The sequence below is a fragment of the Podarcis pityusensis genome (assembly GCF_964106645.2).
Source record: "Podarcis pityusensis genome assembly, chromosome: 13".
Lineage (NCBI taxonomy): Eukaryota > Metazoa > Chordata > Lepidosauria > Squamata > Lacertidae > Podarcis > Podarcis pityusensis.
The window spans coordinates 49,877,052-49,896,719 of NC_138038.1; the positions used below are offsets into that span (position 1 = coordinate 49,877,052).

At 48.0% G+C, this 19,668-nt stretch overlaps 1 protein-coding gene across 1 annotated transcript in view; it reads right to left on the minus strand.

Annotated features, from left to right (window-relative positions):
- Positions 1 to 3,424: 3,424 nt before the first annotated feature.
- The window catches only part of TGM1 (transglutaminase 1), a 52,142-nt gene continuing 35,898 nt past the window's right edge, over positions 3,425 to 19,668 (minus strand). Inside the window, 11 exon segments of the mRNA XM_080979707.1 lie at positions 3,425 to 5,081; positions 6,184 to 6,320; positions 7,641 to 7,801; positions 10,255 to 10,330; positions 10,332 to 10,537; positions 11,721 to 11,874; positions 12,553 to 12,641; positions 14,205 to 14,308; positions 15,207 to 15,345; positions 16,110 to 16,284; positions 18,284 to 18,391. Of these exon segments, the coding sequence (XP_080835833.1) occupies positions 4,634 to 5,081; positions 6,184 to 6,320; positions 7,641 to 7,801; positions 10,255 to 10,330; positions 10,332 to 10,537; positions 11,721 to 11,874; positions 12,553 to 12,641; positions 14,205 to 14,308; positions 15,207 to 15,345; positions 16,110 to 16,284; positions 18,284 to 18,391 (1,797 nt within the window). The 3' untranslated portion in view covers positions 3,425 to 4,633.

Genomic DNA, 19,668 nt, shown 5'->3' on the forward strand with positions numbered 1-19,668 from the left:
AGAAATAGTGCTTCAGGTTAAGAACTTTGCTTCAGGATGAGAACAGAAATCGTGCTCTGGCGGCACGGCGGCAGCAGGAGGCCCCATTAGCTAAAGTGGTGCTTCAGGTTAAGAACAGTTTCAGGTTAAGTACGGACCTCTGGAACGAATTAAGTACTTAACCTGAGGTACCACTGTATACTGTACGGTAATACCTCGTGTTGCGTTAGGTTCATGTTGCGTCTTTTTTGCCACATGTGCAGAAACTCTCTATTGCGCATGTGCAGAAGCAGCGCTCTAGTTACGGACTTTTCGGGGTGCAAACGGCACCCTGGAACGGATCGAGTCCGTAACTAGAGGTACCACTGTACATGAGAGAGGCAACATCCACATCTTGTAATAATAATAATAATAATAATAATAATTTTATTACTTATAGCCCACCCATCTGGCTGGGTTTCTCCAGCCACTCTGGGTAGCATACAGCTCATAAAAGAAAGTAAAACATTAGACATTAAAAATTTCCCAATACAGGGTTGCCTTCAGATGTCTTCTAAAAGTCAGGTAGTTGTTTATTTCCTTGACATCTGATGGGAGGGCGTTCCACAGGGTGGGCGCCACCACCGAGAAGGCCCTCTGCGTGGTTCCCTGTAAGTTCACTTCTCACAGGGAGGGAACCGCCAGAAAGCCCTCGGAGCTGGACCTCAGTGTCCAGGCTGAATGATGAGGGTGGAGATGCTCCTTCAGGTATACTGAGCTGAGGCCATTTAGGCCATTTTTGTGACTGTGTGGGACCCAGTTCAGCTACTGACTGATTGTGTGACTGCAGAAATGGATAAAAGCCCCTCCTCCAAACAATGACTATCATCAGTGCAGGTAAGAAGAAGCAAAAACTTAAATTTTTATCATCTACAATACTGTCTTTTTTTATACTACAGTATATTGATGATTGCTTTCATTTTATGGATCAACGGTCTCTCGTTAGTAAAATTCATGTTAAATTGCTGTTTTAGGGGTTGTTTTTAGAAGTCTGGAACAGATTAGTCCATGTTGCATTACTTTCTATGGGAAAGCGCGCCTTGGTTTTGAAATGCTTTGGTTTTGGAACGGACTTCCGGAACGGATTAAGCTTGAGAACCAAGGTACCGCTGTAATTGGTAAAGTACAGATGCATTTTCATAGGAGCAAGTAGCTCAGAAGGAAGAGGGGTCTGGCCTTTCTTCCACCTCTACACTGCCCCAAAATAAAGCTTTCGAACAGAGATAATTCTGATATGTCTCAAAAGGGACTGTCTCCCGGTCTAGTAGATGTACGATATGAGACATCCTTATTCAGACTGTGACTGTCAAAAAGGAAATAGGAGCAGAGTTTGTCAGCCTTACTCATTTCAAAGGAAACTCACTTCTCATCCAGTGATGTTTAAAATTTGTGTCTCTCACCCCCTCAACTCTTTAACTGGAAATTGCTAATCCAAGCATTGCAGGATACTACTACCCCTTTTATATCTCTACTAGGGATGACTCTGCTTCAGTTTCCTTCCCTGAGCTTCCTTCTGCGGAATTACAGCAGCAACTCCTCTCTCCCTGCCTCAATTTACTCTCAAGACCAGGGGTCAGCAAACTTTATCCTCAGGGGGCCGGTCCACTGTCCCTCAGACCTTGTGGGGGGCCGGAATATATTTTGGGGGGAAAAGGGGGAGAGAATGAATTCCTATGCCCCACAAATAACCCGGAGATGCTTTTTAAACAAAAGGACACATTCTACTCATGTAAAAACAGGCTGATTCCTGGACCGTCCGTGGGCCAGATTTAGAAGGCGATTGGGCCGGATCCGGCCCCTGGGCCTTAGTTTGCCTACCCATGCTCAAGACCAAATTTCCCTTCTCCCTTTCCCTCTCCATGACCACATCTCCCCTCCCCACACTTCACTTCACTTCCCCAATGCCATAATGGGATATTTCTTTCTCAGCTTCTGAACCTACAAGTGTCAGAAATATCTGCTCCTCCAGCCTCTCTTTCACCCACAGCTTCCCACGAAAAATTCCCCTTCGCTTGCTCTCTTGCCTGTGGGGTGGGGGAAGCCTCCCATGGGGGCAGAGAGAAAGAAAGGGAGGACACCCCTACCCCAAGCAGGTCATGTTGCTCCCTAAAGGTAAGGTAAAAGGACCCCTGACCATTAGGTCCAGTCGTGGCTGACTCTGGGGTTGCGGCGCTCATCTTGCTTTATTGGCCAAGGGAGCCGGCGTACAGCTTCCGGATCATGTGGCCAGCATGACTAAGCCACTTCTGGCGAACCAGAGCAGCGCACGGAAACGCCATTTACCTTCCCACCGAAGCGGTACCTATTTATCTACTTGCACTTTGATGTGCTTTTGAACTGCTAGGTTGGCATGAGCTGGGATCGAGCAACGGGAGCTCACCCCGTCGTGGGGATTTGAACCGCTGACCTTCTGACTGGCAAGTCCTAGGCTCTGTGGTTTAACCCACAGCGCCACCCGCATCCCTACATGTTGCTCCCTAATTCTCCTATATTCCTCCTCCTGAAATGACCCAAATGGATACCTGAAAGGGCCATGTTTGGCTCCATTCACGTGCCTGGTGTGAATTACTGTCTGCTTGTGAAACATGGACCACCTATAAACACCATCTCCAACTCCTCAAAAGATTTCATCAACGGTGTCTCCGAAAAATTGTACGCATCGCTTGGGAAGACAGGCGAACTAATACCAGTGTACTGGAAGAAGCAAAGATCACCAGTGTTGAAGCAATGATTCTTCAACATCCACTTTGCTGGACTGGTCATGTTGTGTGGGAGCCTGATGATCGCCATCCAAAGCAACTACTCTATTCCCAACTTAAAAATGGAAAGCGTAATGCTGGTGGTCAACAAAAACGGTTTAAAGACTCTCAAGGCAAATCTTTAAAAATGTAGTATAAACACCAACAACTGGGAAACACTTGCCTGCGAGCGCTCCAGTCAGAGAACAGCCTTTACGAAAGGTGTCCTGGGCTTTGAAGACGCTCGAACTCAGGACGCAAGGGAGAAACGTGCTAAGAGGAAGGCACGCTTGGCAAACCCTCACTGTGATCAACTCCCGCCCGGAAAGCAATGTCCTCACTGTGGAAGGACGTGTGGATCCAGAATTGGCCTCCACAGTCACTTACGGACTCACTGTTAAAACCGTGTTCGTGGAAGATAATCTTACTCGGCTATGAGTGATCGCCGAAGAAGTGCCCCCTAGTGGCTGTCATAATCACAGTGTGATGACAGACCAGTACAAATACTATATAGGAGAGAGAGGATGTGCAAGGAAAAGCCAATGTGGCTTTGAGGGGAGGGCCAGCCTGGACAATACCACAAAATGCAACAGCTGCTAATGTGGGTTTGTGACATGCTGAGTGCTCCAAGAAAAGAAGAAACCCACACAACCATTTAAAAAGCCAGGTTTAGAGATAAAAATCATTTATTTTCAAATAAATACCTATATTAAGTGTGAAAAATAAGAGTAACAGGCTTTGGCTTCACTCGTTTGCATGTAGTTTAAATGTAGCACAATTTATCACATCTTCACATAATCACAGCGCTGTCATCTGGCTAGCTACAAACATGTTATTTTGGCTCTTCTTTTTAAAAGCATGCACAGCTTGGTTTCAGTGCAAAGTTAAGGAAGATTGTGGACATTTGGTGTTTGCATACATTTAAATAAGTGAACAGAGGCAAGGCAGCCAATGGCCAATTAATGCATTTTGCGGTGGGTTAGTAGACTTCCTCAAGCAGTTTCCGTTGTCTTCCTTGCTGTTACCATTTTAGGAAGGCAGGGAGAAAAATCCTTCCCCCAATACAACCAGTGCCTGATAACCTCCTTGTACCGGTGACCCAAGGAGAGAGATAAGAAAGTGGCAAGATTCATCTAATGTAAATGTGGCGTTAAATTTCCAGTGGATATGGTGGGGATCAAGCTGGATTTACTTAGGACAACTTAAAAAAAACCCCTGTGTATCTTCTCCCTTCGGAAGCTCATTGCTTGCCTTTTTTGGGGAGCAAGTGTTGTACCTGTGCGAGAGAGTGAGGTTCAGTGTATTATTTAAAAACAAAAGGTGTGCGAAGGAGCAAAAGAGAACAACCAGTACAAAAATCTTTCGGGGGATCCCAGCGATCAAGAAAGAGGGAGTGGATTTGTAGGGTGCTGGCAACGCTTGGCCCTTGGGCATGGGAGAGAGTGAAATTGACAGTGCAAGTATGTGAGGCGATGGCAAACATTCAGGCAGAAGATGGACGGACAGGCAGAGAGGGGCAGGTCAACATGGGCTCAGAGTCGCGAGTTTTGTGGGGAGCGGGTACGGAGAGCAAGGAAAAGGGGAAGGAACAATAGAACAAACTGTGTGAGGGGACGGGGGAAGCAGAGATATAACTGGGCAATGGCAAATAACGGGCAGGGGCAGCAGGGTGGGCCGTATATGGGTGATGGACGGCTGAGAGACAACCGAATATTGAGGCCTTGGCATGCCCTCATCCTGCAGAACTGCTGTGGTTCTGTGGCTCATTCATAACATGCCCCCCTCATGTTGCTCCCAGTTCTGCTGGCACCGTATGCAATTCCTCACACAGCACATCACATTAAAAATAAAAAAATAAAAAGCTAAAAAGGTCTGCCTCAGACCCCCCGCCCCGCCCGCACGGCAGGCGACCCACGGACATTGGGGGAGCCTCGAGGGTCTGGCTGGCGGGCCGGAGACCTGCGGGCATTGGCTGGGCTGCTGCGGCCTGTCGGCTGGCGAGCCGGAGACGCCCTGGTGAGGGCGGGAGAAGGTGCAGGCGAGGCTCGGGCAGGGGCCGGAGAAGGTGCAGGCGAGGCTCGGGCGGGGGCCGGAGAAGCCCGTCCGTGGGCCGGGGAAGCTCGTCCGCGGGCCGGAGACCCCCGAACAGGGGCTGGAGAAGCTGACGAGGGGCCTCGTGGGGGTCCCTGGGTCACCTCGATCGTCAGCACCCCGTGGACCTGCGAGAGCTGAGGGCTGTCCAAGCTGGCAACTAGCTGGCGCTGGCCTGCACGGAGAGGTGTGAACGTCTGTCGTAGCGTCACTGTTTGGTGTGGGCCGATATTTCTGCAGAAGGGGGAGAAAGAGAGAGTCAGGTTCCCCAGCTTGTGTTTTCAGAAAGGCCAGGTTTCAGAAGTGAAAAGGTAAAGAACCCCTCATGGTTAAATCCAGTCAAAGGTGACTATGGGGTTTTGGCGCTCATCTCACTTTCAGGCCAAGGGAGCCAGCGTTTGTCCGCAGACAGCTTTCCTGGTCATGTGGTCAGCAGGACTAAACTGCTTCTGGCGGAATGGGACACAGCGACGGAAACCAGAGCACACGGAAACGCCATTTACCTTCCCGCCACAGCGGTACGTATTTATCTACTTGCACTGGTGTGCTTTCGAACTACTAGGTTGGCAGGAGCTGGGACAGAGCAACGGGCGCTCACTCCGTCGTGGGGATTTGAACCGCTGACCTTCTGATCAGCAAGCCCAAGAGGCTCAGTGGTTTAACCCACAGTGCCACCAACGTTCTGGTCCAGTGCCAGGGCTTGAGGAGTCCAATCCACCAATTCTGGGTATGCGAGAACCTAATTGCAGGTTCTTACTAGAAACATTGTGCCTTACTTTGGTCAACTCTTCACTAATTTGGTTTAAGGTTCCACCCCAAAGCCTCTGTCATAAGCAACTCCTGAATTAAGGACAAAATGAAAACTAGGGAGCTATCTGGCAACCCAGACAGATGGGCAGGGTATAAATATTACCAGTGCTCCCCCCCCCTAAAAAAATGTTTAGGGGTACTCTCATTTTCCTATTCATATTGAAGTACTGCCCTTCAATGAGGCTGAATTTAGATTCACAAAATGTTTAGAGGTATGCGTACCCCTGTGTCCCCCCCAGGAAAAAAGCTCTGAATGTTACAATAATAATTTATTATTATTATTATTTTGATCTGTAGATTGAATCAAATTTGGGGAGTTTTTTATTTGCCCTTTTCCTCCTCTCAGCTCTGATTTGTTGAGTGTTTAAAATTGCATTTGAATTACGCGATGTGAATTTTGCTGAACGCTTTCGTATAGCACCTGGTAATCTTCCGATGAAGGAAAGATGGCTATTGTTTCAGATGCACAACGCCCTTAAATGGCAGCCCTGTCCCAAAGAATCCTGGGAAAGGTAGGTTTACTCACCCCACTGTCATTGTATTTGGGGTAGAGAGCCCTGAGCCCTCCATATGGAAGATGGCCCCTGTCAGCGTCACTGGAAGGGGGTTCTTGAAGACAATTTGGACTTGGGTTTCTTGTCCAACGATAGCTGGGCCCAGCAACTGTTGTCGGAGCGAGAGAAAGGAGAGAACAGAGAAAGCATTGTCAAGGGTGAGTAGTTCCAGATTTACGTATAAGCTAAGCAAGCTGTCGTTTAGGGCCCCACTCTCTTGGGGGCCCCCCAAAAAATTAAAAAAGCAACAACTGGATGTACATTTCCAAAATATAAGATAAAAAACAAATAAAACCTACATACAGCAACAGTGTTTTGTGTTGTGCAGGCTCCTATGATGTAAGGCCTGCTAGCCTGATCCCTAAAATATCACTGGTTTGCTCATTTCTATATATAGGGTGCCTACATTCTGCATGGACTGCTTGCATGGCAACATGGGCAAATGGTTTGAGATACCTGTGAGGTCCATAAATAACCATACAGCATATTTTCTTTTATTCTTATAGACAACATTTTCAATGTATGATTCTTCCATTCCACCCCCCACAGCTTTGACCACCCATCTGCCCCATTGTCTCCTTTTCTCTTTGAATTTGTCTTCTTGATCTTCCCTTTCTACTAACATTTTAAATATTTCACTGGTTTCCCCTTTTATAAGGGGTACCTCTGAATTCCAGAGGTCCGTTCTTAAACTGAAACCTTTTCTTAAACCGAGGCGAGCTTTCCCTAATGAGGCCTCCCACCGCCGGTGCCCTTCCACTGTTTGGATTCCATTTGTAGACCAAGGTAAAGTTCTCAAACCGGAACACTACTTCTGGTTTTGCGGAGTTCGTAAACCGAATAGTTCTTAAACAGGGCTGTTCGTAAACTGAGGTACCACTGTATTTTCATCTTTATCTCCCCTTTTTATAATCACCCCCCCCCAATTGTATATTCTTTGGAGTTCTTGTTTTGTTTATTTAACAGGACTAAAATGCTCGTTAACGATCCATTCGAGTCAACTGGGGTGTTGAAAACTGCCTGGGATCCACTGGCATTCCTGTGGCCCTGGAACCCCACTACGAACACCTGGTTTTCTAGGCATAGTCCCCTGGGTGTGGGACGTCATCCCTGTGGCCCCCCCATGCTTCTTTATCTGACTCTCAAAACCCTCTTCTGGACACTCCTGCTTGCTAGTTAAGCTCCACGACTCAAATCTGTCCTCAAACCCCTCAAATTCCCTTTGGCTTGTCTACACGGAGGACAGCGAGGTAATTACACACAAAGGCAATGTTTACATCCATGGCTCCACCCACTTTGGTCTCTGGCCCCGCCCACCATGGCAACTGGCCCTCCAAAGGCTGCCCAGAAGAGAAAGTGGCCCTCAAGCCCCCCCCACCCCAAAGAGTTCCCCCACCCCTGACTCTAAACCACAGCCCCTGCGCCATACCGTCAGAGTGAGGTCCGGCGTCCGCAAACGGAAGGTGTGCTCCTTCGCGATCACCTGGCCGGTTTTGGCCACTTTCCCCGAGATGCTCAGCTTCATGGCTCCCTGGTCAACCAGGTGGGGCTTGTACTCTGCGTAGGAGACCACCATGGGAACAGCCTGGCCTGGAAGGGAAAGGCAGGGGAAGGGTTACACAAACTGGGACTGAAAATCACAACCAGCTCTACGCACAACCTGTGGCTCTACGCAGCTCGGGACCAGGTTCCCTGAGAGACGGACTGCTTTAGTATTTATTTACTTTATCCCTTAAACACTCAGTTGATTGCCACAGTCTGCGGAAGAGTCTTCGGCAAGTTCCAAAGATCGCTGAAACCCACTCTGCAGTAACCCTGAGTGTCTGGAGGCAGTTGGAGGATGGATGGCGGTTAACAGAATTGAGGTTGAATCCTGACAAGAGAGAAGTACTGTTTTGGGGGGACAGGGGGCAGGCAGATATGGGGACTTCCTTGTCCTGAATGGGGTAACTGTGCCCCTGAAGGACCAGGTGCGCAGCCTGGGAGTCATTTTGGACTCACCGCTGTCCATGGAGGGGCAGGTCAATTCTGTGTCCAGGGCAGCTGTCTACCAGCTCCATCTGGTACGCAGGATGAGACCCTACCTGCCTGCAGACTGTCTCGCCAGAGTGGTGCATGCTCTGGTTATCTCCCGCTTGGACTACTGCAATGCGCTCTACGTGGGGCTACCTTTGAAGGTGACCTGGAAACTGCAACTAATCCAGAATGCGGCAGCTAGACTGGTGACTGGGAGCGGCTGCCGAGACCACGTAACACCGGTCCTGAAAGACCTACATTGACCGAGTACATTTCCGAGCACAATTCAAAGTGTTGGTACTGACCTTGAAAGCCCTAAATGGCCCTGTATACCTGAAGGAGCGTCTCCACCCCCACCATTCAGCCCGGACACTGGGGTCCAGCTCTGAGGGCCTTCTGGCGGTTCCCTCCCTGCGAGAAGCGAGGTTGCAGGGAACCAGGCAGAGGGCCTTCTCAGTGGCGCCCGCCATGTGGAACGCCCTCCCATCAGATGTCAAGGAAATAAGCAACTATCTGACTTTTAGAAGACATCTGAAGGCAGCCCTGTTTAGGAAAAATTTTAATGTTTGATGTTTTATCATGCTTTTAATATTCTGTTGGGAGCCGCCCAAAGTGGCTGGGGAAACCCAGCCAGATGGGAGGCGTATAAATAACAAATGATGGTGATGATTATAACTCAGAGCAGGGCTTTTAGCGTAGAATATCCGTATTCTGCAAATCATAAAACTTCTGTCGGAACTATACTGCACTACACTGAAATGTTTAAATGTTTCTTTCGTTGTCCTCGACTCTTCCAGACACACTTGCCATCCTCTCCTTCGAGAGCCACTGACTTAGAGAGAACGCACCACGCGCTGTGGATTTCCTCCATGCCCCCCCCCCCCCCCCGCAGAGTGTCCTGCCTCTACCCATTTTACCATGTCCATTGACTATTCCCCTGCTACGGGGAGGCCCCTCGCAATGGGGTTGTTTGACGTGACGCAGGAGGCCCAAGCAGATACATGGCCTGTGATTTAAGGTGACCAAGAGCCAGTGTGGTGTAGCAGTTTGAGTTTTGGACCAGGACCTGGGAGAGAGCCGGGATCAAATCCCCATTCAGCCATGAAGCTCAGTACCACAATATCTCAAGGGCACAATACCTCTTTCCATATGAACCTACCCAGGATTTGAGATCATCTTCTGAGGCCCTTCTTCGTGTGCCTCCTCCTTGAGAGGTCTGGAGGGTAGCAACACAAGAACAGGGCCTTTTCTGCGGTGGCTCCCTGTCTGTAGAATGCTCTCCCCAGGGAAGTTCGCCTGGCGCCTTCATTATACACTATTAGGTGCCAGGCACAAACATTCCTTTTTGACCAGGCCTTTGGTTGACCTGATGGACATCAACCTATACCCTTTTAAAATGTGGCTCTTTTTGAGGGGGTGTTACTGGGTTATCGCGGGTGGCACTGTGGTCTAAACCACAGAGCCTAGGACTTGCCGATCAGAAGGTCGGCGGTTCGAATCCCCGCGACGGGGTGAGCTCCCGTTGCTTGGTCCCTGCTCCTGCCAGCAGTCAAAGTGCAAGTAGATAAATAGGTACCACTCCAGCGGGAAGGTAAACAGCGTTTCCGTGCGCTGCTCTGGTTCGCCAGAAGCGGCTTAGTCATGCTGGCCACATGACCTGGAAGCTGTACGCCGGCTCCCTCGGCCAATAAAGCGAGATGAGCACCGCAACCCCAGAGTCGGCCGCGACTGGACCTAATGGTCAGGGGTCCCTTTACCTTTACCTTACTGGGTTATTGTTCTTATTTTGAATTTATATATTGTGATCTTTTCTGTGAACCGCCATGAGACCTCCAGGTATAAGGGCGGCATATAAATTCAATAAATAATAATAATAATATAGTTCCCTTGGTGACCTTGGGCCAGCCTCTTAGCCTGGCCTACCTCGTAGGCCTGTCGTGAGGGTGAAAAGGAGGAGAAGTCCTGAGATCCTTGGAAGAAGGTGGTATACAAATTTGAAAAAACAACAAATAAATAAGGTGTCGTACTTCCGCTGGCCGGAACCTGGACCTCCCTCTTCTCCTGCTTGAAGTTGCTGCCCGTTACGCCGGTGTAATACATGACGGGCCACAAAGAGGTTGAGGGAGACGCTGCGAGGCATGGAGCTGCGGTTCTTCAGGATGACCCTCAGGGAGATGTCTTGGCCCGTGTAGGCCTCCTGGGTGTCCACCGTCACGGAGATGTCGTCACCCCACTCCTTGTTGGTGTAGATGTGGGCCTTGGTGCCATGCTTGGCGGCCGTTTCGACCGCTTTGCGCTCTGCTTCGGAGCCTGAGAGAGAAAAAGAGGGAGAAGGATGCAGAGAGATGCTCAGCTGCTGCTGCAGTCAAGGGGCAGGTGAAGGTCCAGAGCGAAGACGGGTTCATTCCAAACTGCCTGGAAAGGTGCTTTTTATTTACCCCTCCCTAATTTTAATTTAATGTTCCATTTTCCATTTTCAAATACAGTGGTACCTCGGGTTACATACGCTTCAGGTTACAGACTCCGCTAACCCAGAAATAGTACCTCGGATTAAGAACTTTGCTTCAGGATGAGAACAGAAATCGTGCTCCGGCGGCGCAGCAGCAGCAGGAGGCCCCATTAGCTAAAGTGGTGCTTCAGGTTAAGAACAGTTTCAGGTTAAGAACGGACCTTCGGAACGAATTAAGTACTTAACCCGAGGTACCACTGTTTTCATTCAAGCAACCTTAAAATACCAACGGCTTCCATTTTTCTCTTTCCACGGTTCGTTTTGCAAAACACAAATCCCTGCATATTTTATAGCAAAAACGTTCCTTTCTAACCAGGCCTTTGGTTGATCCGATTTACATCCTATGCCCTTTTAAAATGTGGTGTTTTTTCTGTGAGGGGGGGCGCTATTGGGTTCTTGTTTTTATTTTTATTAGGTATTTTGTGGTTTTATATCTTGATTTTATTCCCATCAGATGTCAAGGAAATACAGAACTATCTGACTTTTAGAAGACATCTGAAGGCAGCCCTGTTCAGGGAAGTTTTTAACGTTTGATGTTTTACAGTGTTTTTGATATTCTGTTGGGAGCCGCCCAGAGTGGCTGGGGAAACCCCAGGCAGATTGGCAGAGTATAAATAAATAAATTAATAATAATAATAATAATAATAATAATAATAATAATAATAATAATATTATTATTATTATTACAGTGGTACCTCGGGTTACATACACTTGAGGTTACAGACTCCGCTAACCCAGAAATAGTACCTCGGGTTAAGAACTTTGCTTCAGGATGAGAACAGAAATCGCACGGCGGCAGCAGGAGGCTTCATTAGCTAAAGTGGTGCTTCAGGTTAAGAACAGTTTCAGGTTAAGAACGAACCTCCGGAACGAATTAAGTACTTAACCTGAGGTACCACTGTATTATTCTTATTCTTAATTATTTGTGTGTGTCCTGCCTCAGGAATCCCAGCTGTCTGCCCCCTTGTCCACACAGCACATTACCTTCAGGATGTTTGTAAATGTCGGTGACATCGTGGCGCTGATTTGAGCCCACTGCCTTGGTACTGATTAAGTGACCGATTGCCTTCTCCTCCACATAGACGATCTTGAAGCTGCCATCAGACTGGCGCTGCCAATACACCTTGTCACTGTTCACCTGCAGAGAGAGAGAGAAAGTGGGTCAGAGAAACCCATCAGCAGACCCTCCACCGTAAAAACCAACAACTGTGTTTGCCCATGGTTCTGTTTGGGGGAAGAAGGGCATCTCTCTGCCCCTTGTCATTTCACATAATTGTAGGGTTGGAAGGGACCACGAGGGTCATCTTGTCCAACCCCCCGCAATGGAGGAATCTGTCGCCGAACATGGGGCTCGAACCCCTGACCCTGAGGGTCACAGCCTCATGCTCTACCAACTGAGCTAAACTTGCCCAAAAACTGAACCTCGCTTAATGAACCAGGCAGAGGGCCTTCTCGGTAGTGGCGCCCGCCCTGTGGAACACCCTCCCATCAGATGTCAAAGAAATAAACAAGTATCTGACTTTTAGAAGACATCTGAAGGCAGCCCTGTTTAGGGAAGCTTTTAATGTTGATGCATTACTGTATTTTAATATTTTGTTGGAAGCCTCCCAGAGTGGCTGGGGAAACCCAGCCAAATGGGCAGGGTACAAATAAATTATTATTATTATTATTATTATTAGTGATAGAATTGATGTCTGCATTCCTGGGGAGCTCTCCCTGGTGCTGAAGGTTCCAAGCCTGAATCAGAGATGCGGTGACATGACCAGGGGATCTCTCAGTAGCATTCGCACATGCGAAATCATTCAGAAACAAGTACCTCAGCAAAGCAGAAGGAGGCATCGTATTTCATGTAGACCAGCCCGTTCTTGATGGCCTCTACGGAGCAGGGACCGCAGCAGAAAATGCCTGTTGAGGAAAGCAGGGGAGAGATGAGATGGAGCTCCGTGTCAGACTCCCCGTCCCCTTTCCAGAACAGACAACGGCTTCCAGCATTAATCTGCGGAACTCCATGAGGCACGATTTGAACTGGCGTCCATACATTGGCAGGTGTTGCTTAAAAATGAAACCACGAAGCAAATTGTTCTCCCTACCAGGTGATTCTTCCTCAGTACAGTGGTGCCTCGCAAGACGAAATTAATCCGTTCTGCGAGTCTCTTCGTCTTGCGGTTTTTTTGTCTTGCGAAGCACGGCTATTAGCGGCTTAGCGGCTTTAAGAAAAAGGAAACAAACTCGCAAGAACTCGCAAGACGTTTCGTCTTGCGAAGCAAGCCCATAGGGAAATTCGTCTTGCGGAACGACTTGCGGAATGAATTGTGTGGGAATAATATGAACTTAAAGGGTTTACTCTGTGAAGGATTTGGAAAGAAGAAGGGCTCTCTTTGTGACGCAGTTAGAATGGCGATGTGATACGAGACCTGTGTTGCAGGAGGTTTGGTTTTGGGGAGGGCGAGCCGAAGATTGAAGATTTATTATTTTCTAGGAGATTGTGATCTGGAAGGGGCAGCCCTCCTGGAAAAAGACTACCGTATTTTTCGCTCTATAAGACGCACCAGACCACAAGACGCACCTAGTTTTTGGAGGAGGAAAACAAGAAAAAAAAATTCTGAATCTCAGAAGCCAGATCAGCAAGAGGGATCGCTGCGCAGTGAAAGCAGCAATCCCTCTTGCTGTTATGGCTTCTGGGATAGCTGCGCAGCCTGCATTCACTCCATAAGACACACACACATTTCTCCTTACTTTTTAGGAAGGAAAAAGTGAGTCTTATAGAGCAAAAAATACGGTAATTTACGATGCAACAGGTCGGGAAAGTTAAAGAGCGAGCTTTTAGACTGTATTTCATCGGAACGACAAAACGGCGATTGCTTGCTCGATCGGACATGCCTGGACTATTGGACGAGAGTGATTTACGAGAGAGCAGTACAAAGCCCACACAGAACTACAAATAAGACTGTTTTTTTCAACCCACTTGCGGAGCAACTCGGAGGTAATGAAAAGGAAAATGAGTAACGACAAGGATTGAGAAGAGGGGACTGGAAATATCATTCTTAAAATGAAAGCAGCACAAATATTCGAGGATTGGACTCCTGCCGATCAAGAAGCATGGATACCCCCCACAAAAAATTATAATTTGGAAAACAATTGGATTACATGATATGTATTGTTATAATTTGGATTAATTGGTTTGATGTGTTTAATTTGGTAATATGAAACTTAATAAAAATTATTTAAAAAGAACACAAAGTCACCTGACCCCTGCTGGTCGGATGGCTGCAGTACCGGCCTCCAGCCACCTGCAGTGCTAGTGTGTCAGTGCAGTAAGGAGATCAGCCCAGCCACTCCCAAGCTGTTATAGTGGCTCAAGGTCCACTCCACCTAGTTTGCGACCCCAAAAGTTGTAAGCTGGTCAGGTGTCCTCCAGGTGTTTTGGACATCAGAGTCTTTATGTGCAGAAACTTCTCCTTGACTCACCGCTGCTGGATTCCTGGGGTGTCGCATCTACAACCTGCCACCCATCAAACCCTGAAGGCAAATCGGGCCGTTTCATCCAGCAGTCGTTCCAGACATGGAAATTCCTGCATCCAGACAGGGGTGAAAAAGAATTAAAATGGGGTACTTGGAAGCAGAAAGAAGCAGAAGTCCCAGCAAAGGAAGAATGGAGACAAAAACTTATGGAATATGCAGAAATGGTGAAGATGAAGAAGAAATGAAGATAAACTTTTTTTTTCAGTAAAAGAATGGAAATGGTTTATTGAACGTTTATAGATAAATTGCAAACAGATAAAAAACATTGGCAGGGTTATTGTAATAACCTGCAGTTATTACATCAGAGTATATATTTAAAGTTGATAATTAAATGAACAAATTAAATGAATTTGGATATGCAGAAGATATTGTAAAATAAGTTTAAAGAACCACAGAAAGTGGGAAAATGTTTGATTGTAAAGCTAATGAAATGCGTAAACTTGAAAAGTGTACCGTACTTTTCCATGTATAAGACACACCCATGTATAAGACGCCCCCTATTTTGAGGGACTCAAATTTAAGAAAATGGGGGGAGATGGCTCAGAGTTGTTGAGCTTTTTGGGATGAGGATTGCCAAGAGTTGTTGAGCTTTTTATGGGGGGGGGGGATTGCACAGGGCTGTTGAACTTTTTTTTAAGGGGGCAGTGCTGAAAATCGCCAATCAACACCAGCCCTTGACGCAGCAGCCAATAACACGCCCAATAGCCGCTGACAGCCGCGGCAGTAACCAATCAAATGCCCGCCCTATGCACTCTCTATGTATAAGACGAACACCACTTTTTAGCATAGTTTTTAAAGAAAAAAACCTAGTCTTATACACAGAAAACTACAGTAAATAAAAAGTTTCTCTTTAAAAAAGCGGGGTACTTGGGTGGCGGCCGTCCTGGGTTCGCCCTTCCTCCTGAACGCAGGAACCCAAGATGGAGGCAGCAGGGTCGCCGTACTTACCAAACAGAGTCAGCATTGAGGTTCTCCAGCGGCTTCATGTTCTCATCAAAGTATATGTCCATGGTGAGGCTGACATCCGTATCGTGCGCCGAGTTGTAGTTGGTGACGGTCCGTGTTGGAATGCCCAGACACCGGAGGACTGGAGGGACAAGGAGGAGGAGGAGGAATGGGCAGAGATAAATAATAATAATAATAATAATAATAATAATAATAACTTTTATTTATTTCCCGCCCTCCCCAGCCGAAGTCGGGCTCAGGGTGGCTAATGTCAGATACATAACATTGATATAAAATCAAACAATAATTAAATTACCTCCTAAAAACATGTAAAAATCTAATTTAAAGTCTAATTAGATGGCTTTCCACAGGGTTAGGGTTGGGAACAGTAAGTGCTCCACTGAATTGAAATTTCAGCCTTCGCGACATAGGAAAACGGCCAGGTAAGCAGCCATTTTCGTGGAGGGTCAAGATATGAAGTGATATGCATGAAATTTCATATATAACTATATAATCCCTAGTGTAGTAAGATAAGACCTTTGGAGCAGGCATTTTTTTTAAAAAAAGTTTTTTATGAACCGCCCTAGTAGGGCAGTAATTGTTCCTTGATAATTTGTCACCCCCCTCCATGATGGCAACCAGGGTGAACCGCCCCCCGCCCCCCCTTCCTATGCCTCTTGGAGATGACAATGGAGAGTTAAAAACATGGAGGGAGGGTGAAGGAATGACGACAACAGATTTCCCATCCTTATAAACAACTGAGGATGTGATGTTGGTCGGCCCCTTTGAGGACCAGAGTGCTGGACCACATGGACCCGATCCTGCAAGGCCCTCCTTCTGTCCATGCCCTTCCCCTCCCTTCCCCAGAGTCCACTCTCGTCCCGTCTCCCCACGGACGGTAGCTACCTGTGGTCACGACCCCGGCAAACACCCAACACTGCCCGTAGAGAACTGGGTAGCCTGTCTTGTGGTACTTCAGCAAGATATCCCGGCTGCCCACCCAGGCCGAGGGGTTGGTGCCGCGCGAGTAATCGCCTGTCCAGTTCCCGACCAGCACGCCGTTGTCGTCCAGAGAGTTTACCTGAGGGGGGGTGAGAATCAGCATGGTTAGCAAGTGCCGTGTCAGCCCCGGAGGGTCACAAGGTTTCATTGCTTCGCCTTTAGTAGAATCATAGAATTGTCAGGTCGGAAGGGACCCGGGGGTCCTCTAGTCCAACCCTCTGCAATGCGGGAATCTCAGCTCACGGTTCCCCGTACAGGTTCCAGCTTAGCTTTGCGAGTACGCTACTTTTATGGCAGCACCTCTAACGGTTCATTTCTACAATGAGAAAGGTGTGCTAAGATTAAGAAGTTCCACGGCGCTTAATCCACTTGGCGGTGCCGTAGAAATATGGATCTGAAGTGTGTAGGCAATAGGAATACTATTACTAGATATACTCGGTCCAGTATATCTGAAGGAGCGTCTCCACCCCCATCGTTCAGCCCAGACACTGAGGTCCAGCGCCGAGGGCCTTCTGGCGGTTTCCTCCCTGCGAGAAGTGAGGTTACAGGGAACCAGACAGAGGGCCTTCTCGGTGGTGGCACCCACCCTGTGGAACGCCCTCCCACCAGATGTCAAAGAGAACAACTACCAGACTTTTAGAAGACATCTGAAGGCAGCCCTCTTTAGGGAAGCTTTTAATGTTTGATGCATTACTGTATTTTAATATTTTGTTGGAAGCCGCCCAGAGTGGCTGCGGAAGATCAGCCAGATGGGCGGGGTATTAATAACAACAACAAACAACAACAACAACAACTTATTACTTATACTCCGCCCATCTGGCTGGGTATCCCCAGACACTCTGGGAGTCTCCCAACAAAATATTAAAAACACGATAAAACATCAAACATTAAAAACTTCCCTGTCCAGGGCTGCCTTCAGATTTCTTCCTTTCCCCCCTTTTATAATTGTGCAGTGATACCTGAGTTTACGAACTTAATCCATTCCAGAAGTCCGTTCTTAAACTGAAACCATTCTTAAACTGAGGCACGTTTTCCCTAATGAGGCCTCCCGCCGTCGGTGCCCTTCCACCGTTCACCTTCCGTTCTTAGACCGAGGTAAAGTTTGCAAACCGGGACACTACTTCCGGTTTTGCGGAGTCCGTAAACGGAATAGTTCATAAACTGGGTACCACTGTAGAATCAAACATTAAAAACTTCCCTGAACTGAAACTTTCCCTAAAAGTCCAATAGTTGCTTATTTCCTTGACATCTGATGGGAGGGCGTTCCACAGGGCGGGTGCCACCACTGAGAAGGCCCTCTGCCTGGTTCCCTGTAACCTCACTTCTCGCAATGAGGGAATTGCCAGAAGACACTCGGAGGTGGACCTCAATGTCTGGGCTGAACGATGGGGGTGGAGACGCTCCTTCAGGTATACTGGCCAAAGGCATATTAGGGATCCCAAAAAGGAGATCTACCAGGGAGCCTGCGGTGGCATAGTGGTTAGACTTGGACCTGAGAGACCAGGGTTCGAATCCCCACCCAACCATGAAGCTCGCAGGGTGAACTTGTTCCTGCCTCTCAGGCTAACCTCCCTCGCAGGATTGTTGTAGGAATAAAATGACGAGATGTGGAGAACTACCCTCTAGTTCAGGGGTCGGCAAACTTTTTCAACGGGGCTGATCCACTGTCCCTCAGACCTTGTGGGGGGATGGACTATATTTTTTGGGGGAAAATGAACGAATGCCTATGCCCCACAAATAACCCAGAGATGCATTTTAAATAAAAGGACACATTCTACTCATGTAAAAACATGCAGATTCCCAGACCGTCTGCAAGCTGGATTGAGAAGGCTATTGGGCCGGATCCGGCCCCCGGGCCTTAGTTTGCCTACCCATGCTCTAGCTCCATGGAGATGAAGGTATGATATGAATGCAATAAACAAACGGACTTTCTCCATGCAGAAAGGCAGGCCCTACAAGCTTTCTGAATAGATGGGTACAAGTTGAAGACAGAAAGTCAGAAGACATTTTTTTTAAAAAAAGGAAATGCGTAAGCAAGTTTTGTCAGGCAAGAAGCCGAAACCGTCCCGAGGGCTCACCATGGCAGAGACGACCCGCGAAACCATGATGGGGTCTCCACGACTCGCGTGCGGCATCCCACGACGGTCCAGGACGTAGAGGCAGGCATCTAAGATACCCTGGTCAAACTGGGGGGGGGGGGGGGAGAGGAGAAGGGGGCACAATCAAAGATCTCTCACACGCACACACCAAACTGCGCTGGGTACTAAAGGCACCGTCAAGAGCTCCCGCAGAAGCAAAACTGCAAAGCACCACGATGCAAGCAACAGTGCCTCCTACTGGCAGATAACCAGAATAACCTCACAAGGCGCTTCAGTGCTGCTCTGTTATTTACGAAAGACGTCAGAGAGACCTTTGGTTCTCCTCCAGAAGGCCTATAATAGGCCATCGTCCTGATTTGCTTGCCCAGAGCTAACATGGGGGTTAGATTTTATCTGGCCTTTATTGAGCGTTTGTTCTGATTTGTTCTGATTTGCTTAAAGGTAAAGGGACCCCTGACCGTTAGGTCCAGTCGTGGCCGACTCTGGGGTTGCGGTGCTCATCTCGCTTTACTGGCCGAGGGAGCCGGCGTACAGCTTCCGGGTCATGTGGCCAGCATGACTAACCCGCTTCTGGCGAACCAGAGCAGCGCGCGGAAACGCCATTTACCTTCCCGCCGGAGCGGTACCTATTTATCTACTTGCACTTCGACGTGTTTTCGAACTGCTAGGTTGGCAGGAGCGGGGACCGAGCAACAGGAGCTCACCCCATCGCAGGGATTCGAACCGCCAACCTTCTAATCGGCAAGCCCCAGGCTCTGTGGTTTAACCCACACAGGGAGGTTATATGAGCATTTATCCTTCACACCAACCCAATTTGCTTGTGGAGCATTTATCCATATTTCCTTTCATTTCATGCTTCTCAGGGTGTATCCCCAACACATTCATAACTGGAAAATGTCAGTTTTTTCATACTTTTAAATTATTTTTTTTATTTTTTATATAAAAAAACATAGTTGGCACTGCTAAACACTCCGAATGGGTGTCTGACAGTCTGGGGTGTAATGTGCAAATGATTCTAAAGAGGAAGAAAATTCATAGAATCATACAGTTGCAAGGGACCCCCAACGGTCATCTAGTCCAACCCCCTGCGAGGCAGGAATCTCAACTAAATTATCCCTGACAGATGGCCATCCAACCTCTGCTTAAAAACCTCCAAGGAAGGAAAACCTACAACTTTAGTCAGAATCTCGTTTTTGGTAACTTGAACCCATTGGCACGGGTCCTACAAAACAAGCTTGCTCCATCTTCTGTGTAACAGTCCTTGAGATATCTGAAGATGTCAATTGTATCTCTTCTCAGTTTCACCCCTTCTCTGAGCTAAACACACCCAAGTCCCTCATCCATTCCCCATAAGCCTTGGTTTC